At 29.3% G+C, this 24,917-nt stretch overlaps 3 protein-coding genes across 3 annotated transcripts; 2 read left to right on the top strand and 1 right to left on the bottom strand.

The window, feature by feature from the left end:
* Positions 1-3,805: 3,805 nt before the first annotated feature.
* LOC115705073 (BON1-associated protein 2-like) lies at positions 3,806-4,743 on the bottom strand. Its single transcript, XM_030632312.2, has one exon. It carries the CDS (start codon positions 4,543-4,545, stop codon positions 3,955-3,957), a length of 591 nt encoding a protein of 196 aa, XP_030488172.2. The 5' UTR covers positions 4,546-4,743; the 3' UTR covers positions 3,806-3,954.
* A 7,970-nt stretch (positions 4,744-12,713) lies between these two features.
* On the top strand, positions 12,714-13,900 carry LOC115706662 (BON1-associated protein 2). Its single transcript, XM_030634377.2, has one exon. The coding sequence runs from the start codon at positions 13,082-13,084 to the stop codon at positions 13,646-13,648; it is 567 nt and encodes a 188-aa protein (XP_030490237.2). The 5' UTR covers positions 12,714-13,081; the 3' UTR covers positions 13,649-13,900.
* An 8,028-nt stretch (positions 13,901-21,928) lies between these two features.
* LOC115705018 (BON1-associated protein 2) lies at positions 21,929-22,959 on the top strand. Its single transcript, XM_030632251.2, has one exon. The coding sequence runs from the start codon at positions 22,193-22,195 to the stop codon at positions 22,748-22,750; it is 558 nt and encodes a 185-aa protein (XP_030488111.2). The 5' UTR covers positions 21,929-22,192; the 3' UTR covers positions 22,751-22,959.
* The last annotated feature ends 1,958 nt before the right edge of the window (positions 22,960-24,917 follow it).

Here is a 24,917-nt window from a genome sequence, read left to right as displayed (position 1 = left end):
ATAAAAGGATAGATACATTTACCAAAAAAAAAAAAACAAAGATACATTGTACTAAATAAAATAAGATAATTAAGGTTATATTTTGAAAATAGCTTGGTCTTTTTTTTTTCTTGAATGAAAATAGCTAGGTTACTATTGGAATATATCAGTTAATTGTTTACATTTTTTTTCCATAAGGTGTCTCTCTCTTGTTTTATACAAATATTTAATTTATTACTTTTACATTATTTTTATTTTGGGAAATTTGCGGCAAAAATCTTCAAAAAGTTCAGTTTGATACAAATAAGTCCCTAACCTCGAAAAATAGCGATAATAGTTCTCAAGGTCATGCTTTTTATTTGTCCGTTAGTCCTAATTTTAATTAAACTGGTTACTTTTTTAAATTGTCACGTGTGGAAATATTATTAGTCTAAATTATTATTTTAATTTTTAAAAAATAAATATTAGAGCTATTTTTCGAAGTTGGGAACTTATATCTGTATCAAATTAAACTTTTTGAGAACTTTTGTCGCAAATTTTCCTTTTATTATTTTTTGAATAATTTTGTGATACAAGTCAATAATTTCGCTTCTCTTCTCTTGAGCAAACCCATTCGAGTAACCTATTGAAATTACCATTCACACCCTTCCTCAACTACATTTTTCATACACCAAATCTCATAAATTTTGAGTAGCTAACAATGAAGTTTTTTCTTCATCCGAACTTTGAAAACGTTTCCCTAATATAACATATCCCTCCTTATTTCCTCAACATTTGAAGATAGGCCAATATTCTCTACTAAATTATGCCATTCCATATTTTTTGTGAGAGTGACACATTTACCTTCCTCTACTTTTGTAGTAGAACTATTACTTTCATCATTACCATCGACGTTAACTTGGTTCTTAATTCTATCTTCAAAGTCCATCCTGCCATATTACATCATCCCAATATACATTCCCAGTAAGTTTAATGATTGAAGAACACATTGAACATACAAAATTAAGGTTTTAAATACATTTGATTATACAATTAATTAATCAAATAACACTAATTTGTTTTACCATAGTTCGTATGACTATGTTAGCATAGTTTTCGATAAATATTATTCACTTGAAGGTTGCTTATGTTGTATTAACATATATATATTTTGTTTATCAATCGATGCAATTAAGAAATTCTAATAATTTTTTATATCTCATCTTTTTTTATCATCTACATATGAAAAAGAGAGAAAATAACACACCCATATCACATTGATTTGGTAACTTATTACTAGTTATTTTGTAATACAAGTCAGTCAACTTGTACTGAAACTTAAGAAAATATAAAGAAGAGCAAAAAGAGCAAATTTTTTAAAAGAAAACAAATTGACAATCACTATCTTATAAATGTAAAAGTTGATAGTATAATCACATCTAGCCAATTAGAGCACAATAACCTCCCAATGGAGTAATTTTAGACTTTAAAAAACTAATAATTATTTAGGCTAAGTCGATAAACTTTTTTTTGTCTCTATTGTAATATATCAAAGGATGATCTTTGACGACCATTAATTTCTCAAGTTCAATGTCCAAGTTTCACTATACATTAAACAAAAATATTGTAAAAGTGTTTCTTAAAAAATAAAGTTTACCACGTGTAAGATATTTCATATGAAGATTTTTTAGTAAATAAGGTTAAAGGACAATGTTGAATACATTAACTTTTTTTTATTAGTGGTCATGAAATTATTCAAAAAAAAATAAAATAAAAATAATATCAAGAAAATTAATTAATTATTGGTATAAAATAATAGAATGACAGATAATAAAAACAAAATTGTATGTACAAATATTTTTGGTGACTCTATTTAAGTATTATCTTATAGTATATTTGAAATTTTTAATAATATATAATAAGATGAAATTTAATTACATATTTCTATTTTATTCTTTTTTCTTTTTGGGAGAAGGAAACTTATTTAATGACCACTTCTAATTACTTATTTCCAAATAAGTTATTCAATCGTTTTTTTTTTTTATTAATTCAATATCCTACTTTCTCAATTTATAAAACAAAATAATTTTTCCTTTTTTTTGTTGTTTGTTTTGAGATAAAAATAATTTTTGTTTCAACATAATCAAACGTTTAAAATAAAATAATATTAATAATTATTTTTCCTAGCTACTTTCGCAAAAACAAATTACACGTTTTGGACGGCAGGATTAAATTATAGTTCACGTGCAATATGCATGACAAATCTGATCCACGCTAGCTCGTTCTAAATTCTAATTAGATAACTCTCTTTTATATATTTTGTTATTACCAAAGTCAATTAATGCCGTTGGCGGCGCCCGTGATTAATTTTGAAGTCAAACTTCAACAATTTTGTAAGCTTTACCAGTTTTTCAATTCCATTTTTTTTATTAAAGGAAAAAAAAAAACAAACTACATGAACTATCATCCACAACATAATAAAAGACAGTCTACTTGCATCTATTCTGATTCCACTAAATATAAAATAATTGCTACCACATTTTCAATATATATCATTAATGAATAATGCTCAAGTCTCATATTGCTGCTATAAATGTTCATATATCTCATATTGCTGCTAAGTATGTCGACACGTAATAGTAGGCGGATTTGTTCCACCGGTAATAGATCCGTTCTCATCGTGCCAAAATTTACAAATTCAAGGATTAATTTGCCCAAAAAAAAATATTTTAAAATTAATGTGACATCTACTATAGGAACAACAGTAAGAATAAAAATTGAAATAAGAATGAAATAGAATAAAATTTAAAATATATATAAAAAAAATTAATAAAAAAATTATTAATTTTTTTTTCTTCAATTAATCTTGTATTTGAATGTTCTTTCCTTCTATTTTAAAATGAAATAGTCATTCCATCAAAATAGTAGAAATACCATTTTATTGGAATAATATTCCAATACTTTAACATACAACTAAACAAAAGAATAGAATGAATTTTTATTTTTCCAATGTACAAATAATATGCATCTTCAACTGTTTCTACTAACAAAAAAATGACATAATTAACATGTGAGTTTTTAGGACTTCCTAGTAAGTAACTCATCACACTTAATTACACTTAATTGATGAGTTTTGAATTTATTAGGGGTATTTCCAGTGTGAGTGGTGCGGTTTTTGACTATTTTTTCAAATCAACTCGCATATGAGGTTTTTCTAATTTCCCAAACCGCACTCGCACCTCGAAGCTAAAAAATCACACTGCAAAAAATGGTGCGGTACAGTGCGGTGTGGTTTTGCAGTTTGGATTATCACCAATAATTAAACTATCACAAATACAATAAAGCTTAAGCAAAGTTTATCAAAAATACCGTAAGGCTTAAAAATAAATATGAAAAAAAATATAAGTTTCAATTATACAATTATTAGTACGTAGGCTTTAGGTTGGGCATTCACATATTGCACCTAAATAAATAGAAAAATTAGTATTTTTATAATGTGTAGTGTGGTGCAGTTTGAACCGCATATTAACAATTTAAAACCACAAACTGCACCGTAGTGCACGATTTAAGAAAAATTTAAACTACGACCGCATCGGCACCGCAACAAATTTCAAAAAGCATTTTTTTTAACGGTGCATGCAATTTAAACGGCTTCATCAACACCCCTAAAATCTAGTATGATAGCACTGATTATTTAATTTAATAATTATATATAATTTTGCTAACTAATTAAATGAGACACGACACCAATAATTCATGCCTCTAGCAATGCTCTCAATTATATGGGTACTAATTTAGTACACATGATTAAAGAGAAAAAAAAAATAAAAGACATACAATATAAGAATAACCCAACTAATTATGTTTTCTGTATTTGATTAATTATTTGTCTTCAAATTATTCCATTATTATTCACTCGAACATGTACAATTGTACATAATAATATTAACTTAAATATTCCTAATCTAAAAAGTACATTAATTTTCCTATTTATTATTAGTTATTAAATCTTCTTTGATCATGAGAAGCACACCATACAGGAATCCCTGTGACAACGCCACCACTAAAGCTATTATTCCCCACCGGAACACCAACCAGAGGAGCCGACGCCGAACAAGAGGAGTACTCAGTTGGGGTGGGTGGAACTGAAAGAGGAAGTGGAAGTGGAAGTGGAACCTTCGTTCTCACAGAAATATTAACAATCCCATTCCTTTCGCCTTTTTGATCTCTCAGTCTGTAGCTCAAGAAATGCAAGTAATTCTCCGGCACATACCCGCCTGAAAAGTCAGAAACCGGCACCCTTGCAACACCGACGAGTCTATTCCCGAACACAGTTTTGCAGTAAACTTCAATACTCACCGCCGGCGATTGAGCCGGCAATTCGAGTACGAGTTTTTCGTTCCACTTTGGGTAACTTCCACCTTGGGTATCAATCTCCGTCGTTCTGAAGTGATCGTTTCCTCCTTCTGATGGCCTAATAATGACGAAGGAATTTTTCTTGATCCATCTCCCATCAATTCGAAGATTTTCTCCAGATAAGATTGTGAATTCTATTATTCGCGATGGAGAAGAGAATATTTTCGCCATATATATTTGTATATAGTTTCTTTACAAGGTAATAGGGTGGAAAATTGGCTCTGTTTTTTGGTTTGTAATCAGTTTGTTTGATTAATAAAAATCTTTTCTTGATAAAAAAAAAAAACTAGTGAGGGAATTTTGTTGAAATGAATTTCTAATTTTGTTTTGAGAGAGGGAAAATTAAATTATGAAATGAGCTCTGAGTCTGGTTTGAGGTTTCCCTCTAGCAGTGGCTTTTATATTGACATCTATAGGAGGGGAAGGATGTTGGAAAGGAGAGAGAAAATAATAGGATACTTCATTTTTTTTACTCAAAATACATTGGGTTGACCGAATCAGAGATAAGAAAAGTAATTTGACCCTTTACTAATATTTCCTTAGAAAAATTGAAAAAATAGACTTTTGGATCAAAAATAGGGGTAGTGACTGAGTCATTTCGCCGTCATTAGGTGAAATAAGATCTTATGTTAAAAATGATATACTATAATGTACTAAAATACATCAATTAATTTGAATATTTTAAGAAAAAAAAATTATCAACATGATAATATTTAAGAAAATTAATAAGTTATGTTAACACATTTAAATTAATAAGTTAAGTTATATAATTATGTTATTGTGGAGATTGACTCGAGGCTAGTAATCAACGCTCTCAATGGGAAGGCGTCCCATTGGGCTCTAGAGAGAACTATGTCTCCTTTTGTTCTAAGTCTTCTCCTTCTTTCATGTGTTGTACTTTTTCTAATATTAGTAGAAACTGTAATTTTGCGGCACACAATGTCGCTAAGTGGACTTTTACCCACCAGGTTTATGGATCGATCCCGATCAATTCTGTACCGGCAAACATTTTATGTAACGACCAGGAGGTCTAGTTTTAATTATTTATTATAATATAATCCTACGCTTGTTTTTAGAAAAACACATTTAAATTGATTTAATATATTATGAGACACTAATTTTTCACAAGCTATCAATATTCTCCTTAGGTGGCTACAAGTAACAAGCAATTTACGGATTTACGTGTAAAATATCAAGTTTTTTCTGCATGTTGACTGAATTTTCGGCTTGATCTTCATTTTTGTTTAAATTACAATCACAACACAACCAATATTTGTAATATTTTCTTTATTAAAATTATTTTGACATCATATTTATTTTATCTTGTATAATTTAAAGTTATAATTAAAATGCTTAAATTGAACAAATTACTATTGTTTATTAGAATATAACATAAAGTAGTTATAAGGTTAGGGAATAAGCTTCGAGATTTTAGGAGCCGGGTTGGGATTAGGATCCAAGTTGGGGTTTGGATCTTCGAGTTTGAGTTGGGGTCTGAGTTCGTGTCGTGTCCAAAGTTAGGGTCTGAGCTTGAGTACGAATTCAAGATACGAGGTATAGGAGCTCAATGTGATCATATGAGGCCTGTTCAAATTTATAGTAGTTATAACTTACATATCAATATTAAGTATAATATTATCTTAATATAATATTACATAATATAATATAATTCAACACAGTATTATATAGTTTATAATACAACATAGTGTAACATTAAAAGGGATGGAACCTAACATACATATTTTATCCGCGCGCATGGTGTGAAGAGAACATAGATTGAGTATATCGATCGACTTGACTCATAAGACGGAGAGAAAATTAAAGAAGGAAGAAAAGTACCATAATAATAAAAGTATAAAATTCTAAACAATTGCTGTATTATTACAAGCATTTCAATTAGAATCTTCCCATTACAAAACAAAGCAGAATTATAAGTTAGTAAATAATCGATCACTTCAATGTAAATGTGTATAAACTATATATATATAACTAAACTATCTTATTGATTATTACATTAAATTAATTACTTTATAAAATAATTAAATGCATGGTAATGTTCACATCATTATTTGATGTTTTCCACACGAGAAGCCTCATGCACTCTATATCTGAATGGCCAACAAACTTCAACAAAACCAGATGATCATGAATGGCCAAATATATATGTGCGCCCCTTGACATTTCTAAAAGAGACTAACCTAATGAAAAGCGCCTATTGTTAATTATAACTCGTAATCATACCTTTAATTTCAATAATGTGAAATCATTTCATTAGATATAATGGGTACGTAGTATTATTATTTTTAACACTTGAAAATTATGTCATGTTACATATATAACACCAAGTGGCCAACAGATATGTTGTCTAGTACTATAAAGTAATATTTTATGTATATTAATTAATTAAGACCATATCTAATATAAATTTCAAATGTTGTGTTAAATTTTTCACGATAAAGAAAAATGGGAAATGCAGTATATGAAATATTCTTAAGTAATTTCTAAAAAATCTCAAATTTTTTTTGCTAGATTATCTCACTCTACTAGCCGCTTGTTTCAATTTTTTTTTGCTCCGACCAGGGCTCGTCAGCCTTCTTTGGGCTCTAGTTGAGCTCTGGTCAGGAGTAATGTCTGATTCTCTGATAGGGAATTTCATGGTTGGGTTCTTTTATTATTTTTAAGATTTCCCTTTGACAATTGATTTTTTATCCTCCAGTTTTCAATGGCATTGTGTAGTTTTGTTTTGGGGTAGATTTGTGGGGTGTCGCTCAGCGAATCCATGGACCTTTGCAGTATCATTTGGCTCTTCTTAGTCGGCTGGGATCACTTTCGTTGGGGATCATATGCTAAGAATCTGAGATGGTTATGGTGCTCCCAGAGGCTTTTCGGTGGTATATCTTGTTTGATCTCTTGACTGCGATGTATGTGGGTTGGAGGTAAGGTTCACTACTACAAAAAGCTTAATTTGCATTGGTCAACGCGTCTACCCAAAATAGTTGACCGACACAAAAAATAGGCGGAGGTTTTATGCTTTAGAGGATAACTGAAGCTAAAAGAAATCAATTAGTGTCAGCTGTTACTCCGATGCTAAAAGAAAAATCGAGAAAAAGTGAAAATTTTAGAAATTATCTTTTACATTTTACTTCGGTGAAAAAAAGACACTAATTTCTTTGGCTTCGATTGAAGAAAGAGGTTAAAATATTTGCGACTGTTATCTACCAAAGCAAAAAGATTTAATTTTTGTATCTAAATATAATAACCCCAAATTTCATTCACATTGAAACTCATTTCCTCCCTATTTCGAAATTAACTTGTGAAACCCTAACACAACCCAACCCATTTCTTATCCATTTTGAAAAACCACCACCCACCGCCCAACCCTCCCCCCCTCTCTCTCTCTCTCTCTCTCTCTCTCTCTCTCTCTCTCTCTCTCTCTCTCTCTCTCTCTCTCTCTCTCTCTCTCTCTCTCTCTCGTGTGTGTGTGTATTCGAGCTCCGCCCTCATCGTCGACTCTACGCACTTGCTCCATTCGAACAGAGCTTGCTCCGCCCACTCTATGACTATGAAACCATCCTCCTCCTCCCTCCATCGTCACGTATAGGTAAGCATCTCATTTTTTTTCTCTTTCTCTCTCTCCTAATCTCTTACTGAAATTATTCTCTCTCCCTCTTTCTCTTAATCATTCTCATATTTTTCTTTTAATTTTTTAGGTTGATGGAGCTTTTTCATGGCAGTAGCAAAAAAAAAAAAATTAGGTTGTATTTTGTATAATTTTTTTAGGTTTAATTGTATTTTTGTTATTATGTTCATGAATATTGTTTTTATTTTAATTTTCTTCTCAAATCTGTTGGCTTGGGATTGTAACCTGAATATGGTTTTGGTTTCATATATATATTTTTTTTTTAAATTTGTGGTGGTTCAATGGGGTGTGGTGGTGGTGGTTCTGATTTTTTTAACTCTTTTACTTCGGTTCATTACTGAAGCAAAAAACTAATTTGCATCAGTCTATTACTATTTGCTTCGGTTATGAACCGAAGTTAAAGTCTTTTAGCGTCGGTTACTACGTGAAGCAAAAAATAAGATTATTTGCATCTACGATTATACCATCGGTTATATCAATTAATGCAAATTTTTTATATGTCACTTAAAAACTGAAGCAAAAGATCATTTTTGTAGTAGTGATTTGTGCTCCGTTGAGTCTTCGATGGAAGTTCAGGTGTTATCTATTGATTGGGGTTCACACGGTTTAGGGCAATGCTTTGGTGATCAGGTTGCTTTGTTTGAGAAGAGAGGGATCAATCATTGTCAAAAGGGGGTGTCTGGTAATAGTCTGGTACACAATTTTGTCATGTCCTTTATTTGTTAGGTATTTTTAATTTCGTTTGCAATAGTTTTCATTATTTTGATTTATTTTATTATTTTAATAATAGTCTTCTTGCACTAGATTAGTAGGAGTTGTTATTGATTTGAAGACTAGCGAGGATCATTTGTTCTCTTTTGGGTAGTTGGTATTTTGTCGTATGAGTCAAGCAAAACTTGCAAGAGTGTCATAACTTTTCTCTTTGTCGCTCATATCTACTATATATTAATACCAGTGTGTTTTGTGCTCCAATATCCTTAGTGATAGAGTGTCAAAAGTTCGTGTTATTTCGCTTATTTATTATTTAAATAATGAGGTTGATATTTTTCAATTTTTATTGGAAGATCATAGACTGATAGTCATTAATAAGTAGACTCTGTCAAATATTCATTTGGTTTGGAAATCTAGTAAATTTTAAAATTCTTTGATGCTTAACCGGTGGTATATTGGACCTTATTAGTTAAGGTTGTTGTTAGAGTTTTTTCTCTTTTTATTTTATTGTTAACGACTTGATAAGCTTATTATTGTTGATCTTAAGGCGGACGACGACGATGATGTTTTTGTATCTAGTTCCGAGTTTCATTGTGGGGAATCCTGATTTCAATATAATTGTGGTAAATCTTTGAAGAAGTAGAACATAGCTGAAACTCGTCCAGAATTAATTTTTTTTTTGTGGTCTCAGTTCTAAATCGAGACATATAGTGCAAAAATAAATTGCATATCCATAAGTCACACTAATGTCGAAAAGTCTCGGTTTAGAACCGTCACCAAACACTATACCTTCTATCAATATGGAATAGGTGTCAGTTCTATAAAACTGACACTATAGGTATAAGTGTCAGTTTAACACTGACACTAAAATATATTTTGTAGTAGGAAAAGTTGTACACCAAATTAGTATATAAACTCAAAATTCAACACCATTAATAGTATAAAATTTAGTGCATAATTAGGTGTCATAAGAGTGAAATAGTTTGAAGATTCTATACCAATTTAGTTAAATGGTGTACCAATATAGAATATGCTCTGTACAGTGTTACAAAGGGTATAGTTTAAGTAATTTTGTTGCCAATATCTCAAAATATCTATATGTGATACCAAACCTACAAATATAAATATATATATATGCACGTGTCACCTTGTATTAAAATGCACTTGTTTAACACCTTCAAGTGTGTGTTAACTTTTCTCTTCTTTTTTTTTTTTTTTTTTATATATATAATATTAATAATACAATATAATATATACTTGATTTTTTGTTAAAGAAAACAATAATTTTAACCAAAATCATGTTAGAGAGGATTGATTTTAGCTTTTGATCCAACTGAAAAAGGACTAAGATATATAGTATATTAAATATACTATGTATATATAATACTAATTGACCTTAATTAGTACTGGTCTGCACTGCACCCACCTGGAAACTGTCTTCCCCCTTGTTTTTGTTTGAACTTTCGTTAAACAAGAGTCTTTAGTAATCTTCCTTTAATTTTAACCTTTTGAATTGGTCAATTCTAATTAAACGTATGCATGCATTGATCTCATACATACATATCTGTCGCTATAGCGCATGCGTCACGTTTTAATAGTTATGATGACACATTAAAACAATGAGATATATACAGAGAAGAAGTAAAAATAAAATAAAAAATTGTGTAAGGACTAGTAATAGTAATATTAACACTACCATAATATATTTTTATTATTATAAGTATAATTAAATGTTATATTTTATATATTTGATTTAATAATTATTATAGAAAATTATTAACTATTCACAAAATACTACTACCTATATATAATAGCAATGTTTTTAATTTAAATTAATTAAATTTTACTGCATATTAATATTTTAATTTTTTTTTTTAAATATTCAATCAAAAAAAATATTGTTTTAAATATTTGTTATATATGATACCAATGCTAAGATAAATCAACATATTCGTGATGCATCTATGTTAGTATATAGAGCCATTTATGTATATTCTATCTAATCATAATGATGAATTTTAATTGGAAAAATCTGTTTAATTTCCACCAATCAATTTTAATTTTGGTAGATAATTAATGAGCATGGCTATTAGGCACCAGTGGTGCTTAGCACCTTCTCGACATGTCACGTTGCGATTGGTTAGCGATGCTCCCTAAAAGTTATTATATTAAATTATATGGAACCTGATACTTAGTTGGACTAATAATAATATTGACACGTAGAAGGATGCTAGGCACCACTCCTTTAGCATTTCTCATAATTAATTTATCCAAATGGATAAAATATATGAGAGACTCTCTTGCATAATATATTCAAGTCAATAATGCATTATTAATAATTTAAATGACTGTATCGAGCTTCTCCGAAGATGAATGGAAAATTGTGGGGAAATTGTTTCGTATTTATTGATAAATGATTGACTTGGGAGTTGGAGGGGTCAGGTGATGGATTATGAAATGTTTAAAATTAAAATAAGAATAAATGGGTGTTGTAAATTTGTGGGTTGACTAGTAAGACTAAGAGTAGAGTAGAGTAGTGTAGAGTAAGGCAGTGGCTTGTGGCGCGCGCGCGCGCCATGTTTGTACTTTGTAGATTTGCTCCTAAACAATTGGAGCCTCTAATTTTGGGTAGGTGCATTGACTACCACGTCAACTCTAGTCTTAGGTCTACGGTTAATTTCTTCCTACGTACAAAAGCTCTAAAATTTTCATCTAAATTCTAAAACTATTTTAAATGTAGCTAAAATAATTTAAAAATTAAAATAATTTTTTTTATTATTGTAGCTCTAATTGTATTTTCTATTATAGTTCCTCTCCAGGATCCGACTCTAAAATATAATGTGTCATGAAAAAAAAATAAAATTTTGAGCCTTTATTTAAAAAAATACATAATATGTTTTAAAATTAATAAAAGAATATATAACTTTAAAAGAGAATTTTTTTTTGGGTCTCTAAGCTAGGTGGGTCCTAGGCTTTAATTAGGGGTGCACATTAAACCCAAAACTCACCCACCTGGCCTAAAACGCAAAAAATCCAAAAAATCGAATTTCAATATTAGTACACTCGATTCGGGTGTAACCCAGTTATGTACTAGGCCATGTTCAGATTTAATATTTTGAAAACACAAAACCCGAAACCCGGTTAGTATTTTTTATGTATATATATTATATCTAAATATATGTTTTATTTAATTGTTAATATGTGAGTGTGTGTTAAATTGTTAATGTGTTAATTTATGTAATATGTCTGTATATATAATAATTATATTGTATAATTATATTATTTTATAGTTTTTTTTGTTCAAAAAGTGATATTAAAAAAAAAAACCATAGTCTAACCCGAAACCCGACCCAACCTATCTGAACCCAAAACTTGAAAACCCTATTTTCATATGTGCAAGTTCGGTTCCAAGATTCCAAAATTCGAACTCGAAAAACCTAAACTCAAAAACTCAAAATCCGTTAAAACTTACGCGATGTGCACCCTTATTAAGTACAAACCTAGTTCGCCTATACCTAAAACTGAGCCTGTTCCACGTCATCACCGAATTCGGCAGTCGGTTTCGGTTTCGGTTTTTGAAATAGAAAATGGTTAAACTAAAAACACTGCCAAAAACCGCAATAAACCGCCAAACCGAAAACCGCTAAAAACCGTAGGGTCAGTTTTATACGGTTATAATTTCTAAACGATCGATTACGGTTTTCGCAAAATATAAATCGTAACCCACCGGTCGGTTATAAATTGTAAAAACCTATCATAACCGATCGATTTTCACCCCTATTTGTATGTTAGCTAAAAGATGTACTACGAAACTGGAGATGTTCTAATAATATTGTAAAAATAAATTATAAAATAAACAATAATAATATATAATTTTTTTAAATGATAAAAGTACATAATAAATATTTTAAATTATTTCATTATTTTTTTAAAAAGTGCATAGTTAGATTTTTTTTTCTTCTTTGGGATGTATAATCCTTTAGTGTGTATGAGATTATTATTTTATCAATAATATTAATTATTGTTTTTCTTTGGAAAAAAATAAGTTTTTAATTAATTTAGAAGAATTCTCTAATTATTTGAATGACTCATCAAGAAAATAATGCAGCAATCAAATAAGCCAATAGAAAGTAATAGAATAATATTATCGTACGAAGTTTCCCGACAACTCAAAAACTTTCTTCTATTCTACTCAAAAAAAGAAGAAAAAAAAACTTCTTTCCATCAACATCAACGGCGCGTGTACAGATAACATTATAAATACAAACTAACCAAATAATAACTCACTTAAAATATTTCAGTAATTTTCTCTTATAATAACCTCACTCGATTTTCCTCCTCCCCATCGATCTGCCAATGTCCAACTTTAACTTCTCATCGCGAGCTGTAGAAATTACTGTCTTATCAGGTGAAAGCCTTCAGATCGATCGGAGACCAATCAAGAAGAACACCTTCGTCGTCGTCCGATCCATTGGCGGAAATGATTTCTGTTCTACGGAGATCGACACCAATGGCGGGAGTAACCCAAAATGGAACCAGAAGCTCGTCCTTGAATTGCCGGTTCAAGCAGCTGCACTGACCGTCGAAGTATACTGCAAAATCATGACCGGGATCAGACTCGTCGGAACGGCTACAGTTCCGATATCAGACTTTTCCGGTGGATATTTACCTGATAATTACTTGCATTTTCTGAGTTACAGACTGAGGGATGAGGAAAGTGAAAGGAATGGGATTATCAATTTGTCTGTGAAAACGAAATTTGCGGCGGCGGAGGTACCCGAGTATCGATCGTGCGTGGCTTCGTCTTCTTCGTCGACGGCTTCGGTGGTTGGAGTTCCTACGAGTAAAAAGTACTCGAGTGGGATCGTGACTGGTTTTCCTGTTTTTGGTCCACTACTTGATCATAATAATGGAATGATTTAGTTTTGAAGGATATATATTTTCTCATATAGAAATAAAAGTTGTCACAATAAGATAATGAAAGAGAGTGGATATGTTGGAAAATCAATACTGTTTATATCACTATTAATATTATACGTTAGTACTATTAAAGAGTGGAGTGCAACTTGTGCAAGTGTGTATATATTATTTCAATGAGAAATGTAAAGGGTATTATGGTTAATGTCACCTATCAATATATATTAAGATATACTTATATAATTTAATATTCGATTCCATTTATTTTATTTTAATAATGATTATAAAAAATTACTAACTAATTATATAAGGATACATCATAAGAGTACTAGACACCACAATACTTCATGACATTCCTCTATTTCAATAAATTATATATTTTAACACGTTAAGGTACTCAACATTATTACATTGCAACATTTATCGATAGAGCATCTCCAATGGTAGCATTCTTTGAAGATGCTCTATATCTCCACATCATCCAAAATATAATATTTTATTTTATTTTTCTTCCATATCATTTTTGACACCTTCACCTAAAAACACTCCAATGGTATAATACCTTTTTAAAATGCTATAATTATGATATCACACATTATTATATATAATTTTTTTTCTTTATTAAACTATTATATATATATATTGCACTTTTAAGTTTTTATTGTATAAAAAAAACACAGCATCAATGGCATTGTGTGGCATCAATGCAAATTTCAAGAATAACATTCTTTTATCTCCAATGGTATAACATCTCTATATTTTGGCACATAAGCTTTCCACCTCATCAAGCATTCTCCAAAATATTACCAAGATCTCAAATTCAAATTCCAGTAACCAAAAACCTAAATCAAATCCACAAGAAACAAAATCTCAAATAAAACAATTATATCTGTCAAAAATTAAGTGAAAGAGAGAGAGAAAGATGAGACAATATGGAGAAGCTTACCAATCGAAGGGGCAAGAAGCGAGATCCCAAATCTCATCCAGGCGTAAAACAATCCATCGCCGGTGTTCGTGCAAAACCCAAATCCTCCTTGACGAACATTTGTGTTCAGGCGATAAAAAGAGAAGGAATGGGACAAAGAGAGGGTCGTCATCTGTCTTGCTATATGAGTTCTAACATAGCTCTTGTTGGGGGTGGGGGGAGAGAGAGAGGAATCAGGATTAGAGAGAGAAGGATAAAGGAATCAAGTTGGGGGTTTGATTTTGGGGTCGGTCTGGCCTAGGGTGGCTGGAGAACCACCATGACCAATCATGCTTGAGTGTGATGAATAGAGGGAGAGAGTGCTAGTGCGGCTGAGTGAAGAAGAAGAAATGGGATTTCTAATTTTTAAGATTCCCCAAATTAGGGGTTTTCTTTCTAAGTTTTTAATTTAATTCTTTTATTTATTAATTGAAATTTTAACTTTCAACAGATATTATATTTTTCTATTTTAATTTTCTTTATTTATTTATGTGGGTCAATAAAATGGGAAAAAAACAGAAAAATACAAAAAAGGAAAAAAAAATTACAAAAATACTTTGGGCCGGCCCATTAAACATTTCTACAGTCCACATACAAATATTTACAAAAATATCACATGCACTAAGCCTTCAGCTGTACAGAGCGAACCATGAAGATGAAAATACGCGCTCGTTTCAAAACTGCAAAACAACCAAAATGAAACCAAAACGAGAAAAATACAACTATTGATTCAATTGATCTGATTCAAATAAAACCGATGAAAAAGCACAATGACCACAACTATATTAAATTGAATTAAGTGTTGTGGTTTTTCAAGTTGATTTACAGTTGCATCATTATTTTATATTAGTTTAATTCAATTGTTTGCAAGAATTTATTTTGGAAATAAGAAAAGGAGAAAACACTTTGAGAAATAGTTAGTTTCTGAAATAAATTTAAACGTTTCTTAATAGTTTCATTTTAGTTTTATTATAGTTTATTAACAACAATAAAATAAATAAAAATGACAAAAGCAGGAATCAGAACAGGAAATATAAGACTTGAACAAAGGGAAGAAAATAGAAGTAAGTTTCTACTCTATTTCATAACAGAATCAAACCAGTTTCAATATCGTTGCCTTGCACTAATAACAATTTCAAAATCACAGGAAAAAAAAACATTCCATTCCTAGTCTTCTGCAATGGACAATTTGATGATCGAATGAATTATGAAAATTATGAAGCTAGTGGACATTACATTTTAGTCAATTGTAACTATGAAGAATTACAACGGAAGTTGAAAGAGGTCCTGGAATGCAACTAAAAAAACACTATTTTGCAACAATAAATATAAATTGTAAATAAACAACTATACAAACTATAATAAAACTATAAAAAAACTAAAAACAATGACAAGCAGAAACAACTCTACGAATATAAACTACAAACATCTAAATCGAATTGTTACCTAAAAAAGAACAGCAAACAACTATACCTAATAATATTCCCAAAATACATCATACATAAACATATTAAACTATTAAAAAACTAGAAAAAAAAAACTAAAACCCACTGATTAGAGACACTAAAACAAAAACAAATGTTTCAAAATATCTAAAAAAAACTAGAAACACAAACAGAACATAAAACACAACAAAAATGAAACGAAAGTAATAAGAAACAAACTAAAATGCCAAACCCAAGAACAAAATAAAATTGATTAAACAAAATTAAAGTCCTAAAAATCCAAAGAAAACCAAACGAAATTTTAAAATGAAAAACCTAAAATATCACAAACCAGAAAAAACCAAAACGATGAAATGGAAATACAAGAAAATGTTTAAAATGGGGGGAAACGAAAATGAAACCGAAAACAAACCTCAGTTCGAACAGCAGCACCAACATTATTGTTTTTCCCATAAACATCTTCAGCCATTTTTTCTTGCACACCGACCTTTGTTTTCTTCTTAGGAGGAGCTCTCCCACGCTTCGTTAATGGAGGAGCAAAATCAGAGTCTTCCTCCTCAATAAAAGGACGTTTTCCCTTAGCTTTATTAGCTAGTGATTTCAAACCCATTTTGAATTATTTTTTTGAACAGGGGAAAGAGATGAAGAAGAACGAGTCACATCCATTTTATATAAAGATTGGGAAACAAAAAGAAAGAGAGAAAAAGGTTATGGGATGGTTTAGTGGGAGTTGAAAAAATTTTGAAGAACAAAAATGAGAGGGAAAATGGTTGAGGAATCGTGGGGAGTTAAGGTTCAACAATGGAGGTTATTTGTTATTTCAAAAAAAAAAAAAAACTGAAATGAAATAAAAAAATCAAAGGAAAACAAAAGAAAAAGAGAGAGGGAAGTGATTGAGGGATGCATGATGGTTGATAGGGGAGTTGACGTGACTGGTGCATAGATGTGATGTGTATGTGGTATATGTGTAATAAAATATAGAGAAAAGGTAAAAAAGTTGCTTTAACCGTGTGTAGGTTTATATGTAATAAAGTGTGTAATTTGTATTTTTGGTGTAAAAATTTCCAATAAAATTGTGTCATGTGTATATTTTTGTCCATGTGTACAATTTAACATGACACTTAACACTCAAAAATAGATGGAAAAGGAAAATTGCTAACAGAATACGAGTTTTGGAAATTTCGCCACTAAAATTTAAGTTTTGAGGGTTAATTGCTAACAAAGTGAAAGTATTAGAAGTTTTACCGCAATTAACTCAAAGTAAAATCGATGTACGTGTTGACAAATAATTTTTTATTTTATTTTATTATTTTGTTTAGTGAAAAAATAACTTTTTATAAAAAATAAAAGAAATGTATATACTTTTGGTAATTGTTAGAGTATCTCCAATAAGACACTAACTATTTATAGTTGTTAAAATTACACACAACATTCTAAAATATTATTATTGTTTTTATTTTATCTTTCAACCATATAAGATTTAGCATATTTTCTTACAAAAAATATTCTAATAATTGATAACTCTAAAAATTATCCCATGGTCTCATATTACATTAAATAAATAATTTTACTTAAAACGTAACCATTTTTGAACAAAAAAAACTGTTACGTGGTCATTGTTTATATTTAGCAACACTTTATATAAAATTAATCTAAAATTGGACCACATGTCGTATGTGACAAGACAACTAATTTAATGAACAATCCTCATTGAAGATGCTCTTATACAACTACCATTGGAAATGCTGGGTTGTCTACCATTGGAACAACTTTTTGTAAAAAAATATATGTTACCCGAGTTGAGAGAAATGAAAAAATGATGATGTGTGTATTTTAACACCTATTAAATAGTACTTCCCATTGGATATGCTATTAGTATTTCTCTTATTTCAAAGAAGCTTCGTTTTGGACTAGCTAATTAATTATAAAAGTTTACTGTGTCCTTATCCTATTTTTCTTTTTCCGAGTTCAAATATTCGTTTTGTTGTATTTTCTTATTTTGAATTTTTCCTAGCCAGTTGGAATTATAATGGATTCGTTACTGTATTAATTAATTTATAATCAGAAAAAGATGAGTTGTTTCTACTTTCTATATTGTTAACCCAACTTGGCTTATGAAGGCATATAATTTTTAAATCATTGTATCATAAATTAATAAATCCCAGTAGACTATATAATAATATAATATATATACTTCATCACGTAATTTTATTGTATTTTATTAGATATTAAATATCAACTTAAAAACATGTGACGATATATTATCACGTAATTTTGTTATACGTATATTCTTTTTTAGACATACAGTTTATTCAAATTTGTTAGCTTAAGTGACCGCTATCAACAGTAAGAAGATGTATTTCAATGAGCTAAGAATATTGTTAGAAGATATTATAACTTTATTGTCTAAATTTTCGGGAGCAGTTTTATCCGATGTGGCTCGTTTTGAGAATTTAGCGACCCATAGTTTGGCAAAACATGCATGCTCTGCGGTTAGACGATGAGCTATCCTAATTTGAGAAAGTTTCAGCACCGGTTGCGAATGTCTGCGTCGTAAATTCATGAATGATTCTAATCACTTCGTCCAAAAAAAAATATGCCGACACATATTTTTGAATTGATACTTAACAATCAAAAAAGGTGCGACTGCAATAAAGTCTTAACATATACTTTTGTCTTTACTTTTTTTATTAAGGTCATATGTGTAATAATTACAAATGTTAATAGGATTTCGCTGCAAATATTCATTCTTTTTTAAATATATGTGTATTTTCTTTTCATTTTTAAAAATCTACAAATTTCTTCGGTTAATTTTCAAAATATTATTATTATTATTTTAATACATTTACTATTTAATTTAGGGGAATTACCCCATATACTATTTTTTTAACTTTTTTTTTTTTCAAATTTACGGTGGTTTGGGTTTTTAAAGTGGTTGCAGCGCTAGTTGCAATAGGGGTTTCTGTACAATTTTTTGTTACAATTTAGGTTGCAGCGCTAGTTGCAATAGGAGTTTTTTCTATGTAGAATTCCGTAAAAAAGCAAAAAAAAAAAAAAAAAGAAAAAAAATGGTTTAAAGTGTAAAAATAAAAAAGCCTCTTTAATTATTCTAAACGTTTTTTTAATAAATTATTCTAAAAACTTTGAGCATTTGTAATTATTTATTTATTTTTTTCAAAAATGTACTATTATATTTTTTTTGTATAGAACTTTATAATAAATATTCTTTTATTATATAAAATAATATTATTTATTTAATTAAATTTTATATAGTATTTTTGTTCTAACCTTCAAAAATCAAAACACCTAAAAAAAAAAAAACTTAAACATATAAGTTTCTTGCACGTAACATTTGTCATATATATATTAGCACGTAATCTTCGTGAAAGGGCGTATCATGGCCGGGGATAAATTCTTAATTATTTATATATATATTATCTCTTTTTGATAAACGAGATCAACAAAATGTTCCTCATTCTTATCTTATAAACTTTGATTCCATCCGCAGATGTCTTCCGGTATAAATCCATATTCCATGTATTGAACAGGACTATATATTAAACTATTATTAATTGAGATTTGAGAAATGAATTAAATTATGGTGCCGTTTGGTAACACTTTTGTTTTTTAATTTTTTAATTAAAAAATAAAAGTAAAATTTTTGTTTTTAAAAAATTTATTTTTAAAAAACAAAAATGCATTCTATAATTACTTTTATTTTTTAATTTTAAAAACAGAAAACAAAAGTGTGTTCTGTAAAGTTTATTTTTATTTTTATTTTTTGATTTTATTTCAGTCGGATCTAGGTCAGTGGTTGGATTTGGGTTCAAGTCAAAAGCCGGGTTCAGCGCCAGGGCCGTGGGGAGGGGATTTGGGTCCGGGTCTGGTCGTAATCCAAAAGATTGATTAAGAAAAAAAAAAACTGTTTAAAAAAATATTGAAAGTGATTTTTTTTGTTTTTAAAATTTTGATTTCTAATTATAAAATTGAAAAGTAAAATCAGTTTTACTTTTAAAAACAGAAAACTGATTAAAAAAGTGTTACCAAACGCCACTTATATTAACTATACATTTAAGTTTTTATTTAGAATTGGTGCAAATTTCTTATTAATAAATCAAACTCTCTCTCTCCATTATGCTAATCCAAACTAAATCCATAATAAAATTTTAATATTTAAATAAATACTACTTTAATGTGATTAAATTTATATTAAAAAATTAATGATAATAATAGTATTTTTTTTTTTTATATTGGAGGAGAAGATTTAAATACATCTATAACCAAAATTATAACATTGTTATTATTATTAATAAAAAATTATGTATTTTGTATAGAAGAGATATTTAGTTCCATATATTGTTGAAATTTTGCATACAGAGAAACCAACCAAAACAAGGAATTAATATGAGAACAAAACTATATATAATGAACAAAACTAACGAACGTTACATTATTAAAGGTAATGTAACAAGCTGTAGTTGAAGAGTAAATTACATGGAAATAGTCTTATTTATTGACTTTGGCAGGGGAGTAGAATGAACGTTTGTTAAACTTGTTTGTTGTTTCAGGTGTTTTTTCTCACCAAAAATAAATGAATAAATAAAATATAATAAAAAAGTCCTGTAAATCACATGGGTCTTGAGTTGACTACATTAGTTCAACCGTCCCTACCCTACTCACAGTGTAAGTGCCGTTGTAACTACTATACATTTTGTTTCTTTAATTTAGATACGTCATTTGAATACCGCATCATGATTATCAGGATGATAAGAACAACGGTAATGTAATGGAATAAAAATTAATTAAAATAAATATTATAATTAAAATTATTATATTTATTTTATATGAGAATATAATGAAATAAAATATGTATTAATTAAAATAACTTTATTAATTTTATTTTATAATTATTAAATATTAAAAAAACAGAGTAATATAGGCTTTGGACTTATATAACTATTTTTTTTATAAAATATTATTTTTTTTTGTTGGATGATTCTACAATGTACTCCTTTAAAAAAGATGTATTAATGCACTCTTTACTTGTTTCGGCATTCAGAAAAAAAATTTAATCTAATTTTTTTTTCATATTCATGTACATTATAGTTATTTAAGATATCTAACAAAATTTTAAGAAATTTAGAATAATTTACAATATAAGAAACAATGTTCAAACAATCTATTTTACACGTGTATAAAATAAAATAGTGATGAGTGTACTGGTTGAACGCAATTTTCGACGTGTTCAATTTTTTTGAATTTCTTAAAATTTTGCAGGATGTCTAAAATAAGTATAATTTATATGACCATGAGAAAAAATTTGATTAAAAAATTATTTCAGATACTAAAACAAATAGAGATGTATCGATGTATCTTTTTAAGGGAATACACTATAAAATTTCCCTATTTTTTTTATTATAATAAAGTGTGATTATAATAAAGAATACATCATTTAATACGTAACCATGTTACATATGGATTAATAATGAGCATATTTATCCATTAGAGTTATGGTGAACCAAACACCACCTTTAACACTATGTTGGTAGGAGGGAGAAGTGGAGGGATGAAGAGGAGAGGAGGGAGAGAGGTGGGAGGAGATAACAAATCCCTGTAGAGAAAGAAGAGGTAAAATGATAGCAAATCTACTCAAATCTCTAATAGAAGGATTGAAACTCTCCTTATTCAATTATTATAAATTACATAAATATCCTCAATAAATATTATTAAAAAAGAATATTCCTATTAAAAAATAATTATAAGGAAAAATAACAATTTTATAATTTAATAATCATATATTTATCCTTCAATCAATCTATATCCTTCTTACCAAATAATATAAAAGAATTATTACTCTCCTCACCCTTTTTTATATTCTCCATCCATTCAACTCACCCTCCTTCCTACCAAACATAGCCTAGGTCTTTAATAATTAATGAGTAGATTAATAATGAGCATATTTAAAAAAGACCGCGTTTGTTAGGAACTTTCGTAGCAGTTCATAAAAATGAACCACATATTCTCTTTCTCTCCTTTTTCCATTAACCTTCCTCCCAAACAAACCTATAAAATTATTAATTTTCTAACATAAATACATATACCTCAGAGCTTCACAAAATTCATCACTTACGTACGTCTACAATGGCCAAGTCTTACTCTTCCTCATCATCATCATCATCATCGCCAACTATCGAAATGACTATCTTATCAGGGGAAAGCCTCAGGATCGACAATAGATTTATCAAGAAAAACGCCTTCGTCATCGTTCGATCCAATAGCAGAAACGTTTTCCAAACAACCGAGATCGATACCAAAGGCGGTAGCAACCCAAACTGGAATGAGAAACTCGTCCTTGACTTACCGGCCGTCCACCACGCTGCGGCATTGACCGTCGAGGTACACTGCAGAACGGCGATCGGAAATAGACTCGTCGGAACTGCTTCGGTTCCGGTGTCCGACTTTTCCGGTGGGTACCTACCGGAGAATTACTTACATTTCTTAAGTTACAGATTGAGAGACCAGAATGGGGAAAGGAACGGGATTATCAATCTTTCAGTGAAAACGAAGTCGGAGTATCGATCGTGCGCGGCTTCGTCTTCTGCGTCGATGGGGTCGTCTTCTGTGGTTGGAGTTCCGGCCGGGAAGAATAATATGAGTGGTGTTGTGACTGGGTTTCCCGTTTGGTCCGCCTCATATTAATGGAAAATTAAATTTGGAAGGAAATTTTCTAAGAATAACAACGAATAACTATTTTGAGTTATTTCAAAAATTGATAGAAAATAACAACTATTCCAGTGGAAAATATCAATAACAATTATTTTTAACTCGTTTCAATATATCATAAGAAGAAACAGTAATTCATTCTAGTGTAATTATTTTGTTTGACAAAATCGTCAGCTTTGTGGGTGTATTATGTACTTTATTATTAAAACAATCATGTTAGAATTATTATACCTGAAAAAAAAATATCAAAGTTCTCTAGCTAAAACAATTGCACTAATGTAGACTTATATGTGCCAATTCTAAAGATATATTTATTGAAAGACTAATAACGATTACCACACATATAATTACATGTTCTCATTAGTTAGTACATTTTTTTTAATAACTAATTAGCTAGTATATTCTATTATTAATAACATGATTTTTAATTTTTCATTTGTGTTTAGCGTTCCTTAATATCAAATTACAAGTTTCAAATTTGTGATGCTTTACTCATGTCTTGCTATTTGCTACATTTTGAAAATTTAGTATAAAATATAGACTAATGCTAAGGTGTCTAATAATTTTTTAAGTGTTATATCACTATAAATTAAATAAATAACTAACCAAGGTGTCATCTCTAGATCTCAGGTCTGAGGTCTCATGTAAATAAATTAAATAAATATTAGAAAATATTGTTAATCAAGGTGCCACCTTACCTGGTAATATAATGTTCTTAAATATATAGTATTGTGCATAATGGAAGTCCATTTTGACATTTTATTGACCTTGTTAAACGATACCTCAAATGTACAAACTGAACCATATATGTTAGGAGAATTTATAATTAGTATTTTTTTTGAAGAATTATAATTAGTATTTAGAATAAGAGATCATGTATTGAATAATCAGAACAATTGTTCTTTATGCAGAACTAATTCAACAGGATCGTGTGTCACTGAATCTAATAGCTACAGTTGTACAAATGAACAACAAATAAACAGACAAGCAACTAAAGTATAAAAAAGCTTTAGTTAGTATATTTGTAGTTTGGTCATGTGATGGAGTGTGTTTGACTAATAGCTGCTTGTTCGAAAATCTCTCTGAAATAAAATATAAATTTAATTGGATGTGCTTGGTCTTTGAATGAAGTACTAGATTGGGAGACCTGAAGAGATTGTACTGTGGTTATCACACTAGAAAGAAGTGACTCTATCTCTATATATGACCAATTCAGCTTTTGGATTGGCAAGGTTTAGTGCTTGATCGTGATACAATTCCTAGCTTCTTATAATTTTAAGCCAATAGTAAACCGACGGTCATTAGGATACAATGCCCAATCAACATTACAATTCCAGTCAAATTAATTATATTGGAGGGTTAAGCGTTATCAGGATTATGCATGTGAAAATTGGAAAGTTTTACTGCCAATATATCTCAACTATACACTAATATAGCACATTATGTATATTAGCCTTGTGTGTTAAATATTTAATTTGCTACAGATGTACTATTATATCATCTGAATATATCTGTATAATAAATTTGCTACAGAACTTCAGATGATGAAATGTAAAGGGAAATGATGAAAATCTTTGATTCAGATGTTAAACCCCAGAACTTCTTAGAAAATTTGCAACATCTGTATAATTTGCCTTGTGTTATATATTTGTTCTATTTTGAATACTAATTATAGTATGATCTATGTTTACCATGAGTTATTTTCGATGGACGTAGTGAGAATAGTGATTCAGTAAAAAATTTAGGAAAAATTCTACAATAAAAAAAGTGCACCATATATATTTTAGTATGTAGAAGTTTTTTTTTGTTATGATTGTCCATAAATTTAAAAAAATTTAACAGTCGAAAAAGATTCAAACTATCTATTAAGATACCTATGCAATATGTTGTTTTAATTCTGTTTGAATAGGATTAAATTTTTTAAAAGTGTTCAAAATATCTTAAATAATTATAAAATAATATACTATTAGGGCTCGTTTGGAACGCCGTATTAAGTCGTGTTGTATTGTATTATATTAAATTGTATTTTATGCAATATTTTTATGTAAAACTATATATGGTATTAACTTTTATGGACACCTAAATATATAATATTTTAGTATAAATTAAAGTTTAACATAGTATTATATAAAAATATGATATA

Source organism: Cannabis sativa, chromosome 1 (genome assembly GCF_029168945.1).
Source record: "Cannabis sativa cultivar Pink pepper isolate KNU-18-1 chromosome 1, ASM2916894v1, whole genome shotgun sequence".
Taxonomy (NCBI): domain Eukaryota; kingdom Viridiplantae; phylum Streptophyta; class Magnoliopsida; order Rosales; family Cannabaceae; genus Cannabis; species Cannabis sativa.
Note: the sequence above shows the minus strand (reverse complement) of the source record. Positions and strands in the feature narration are given on the sequence as shown.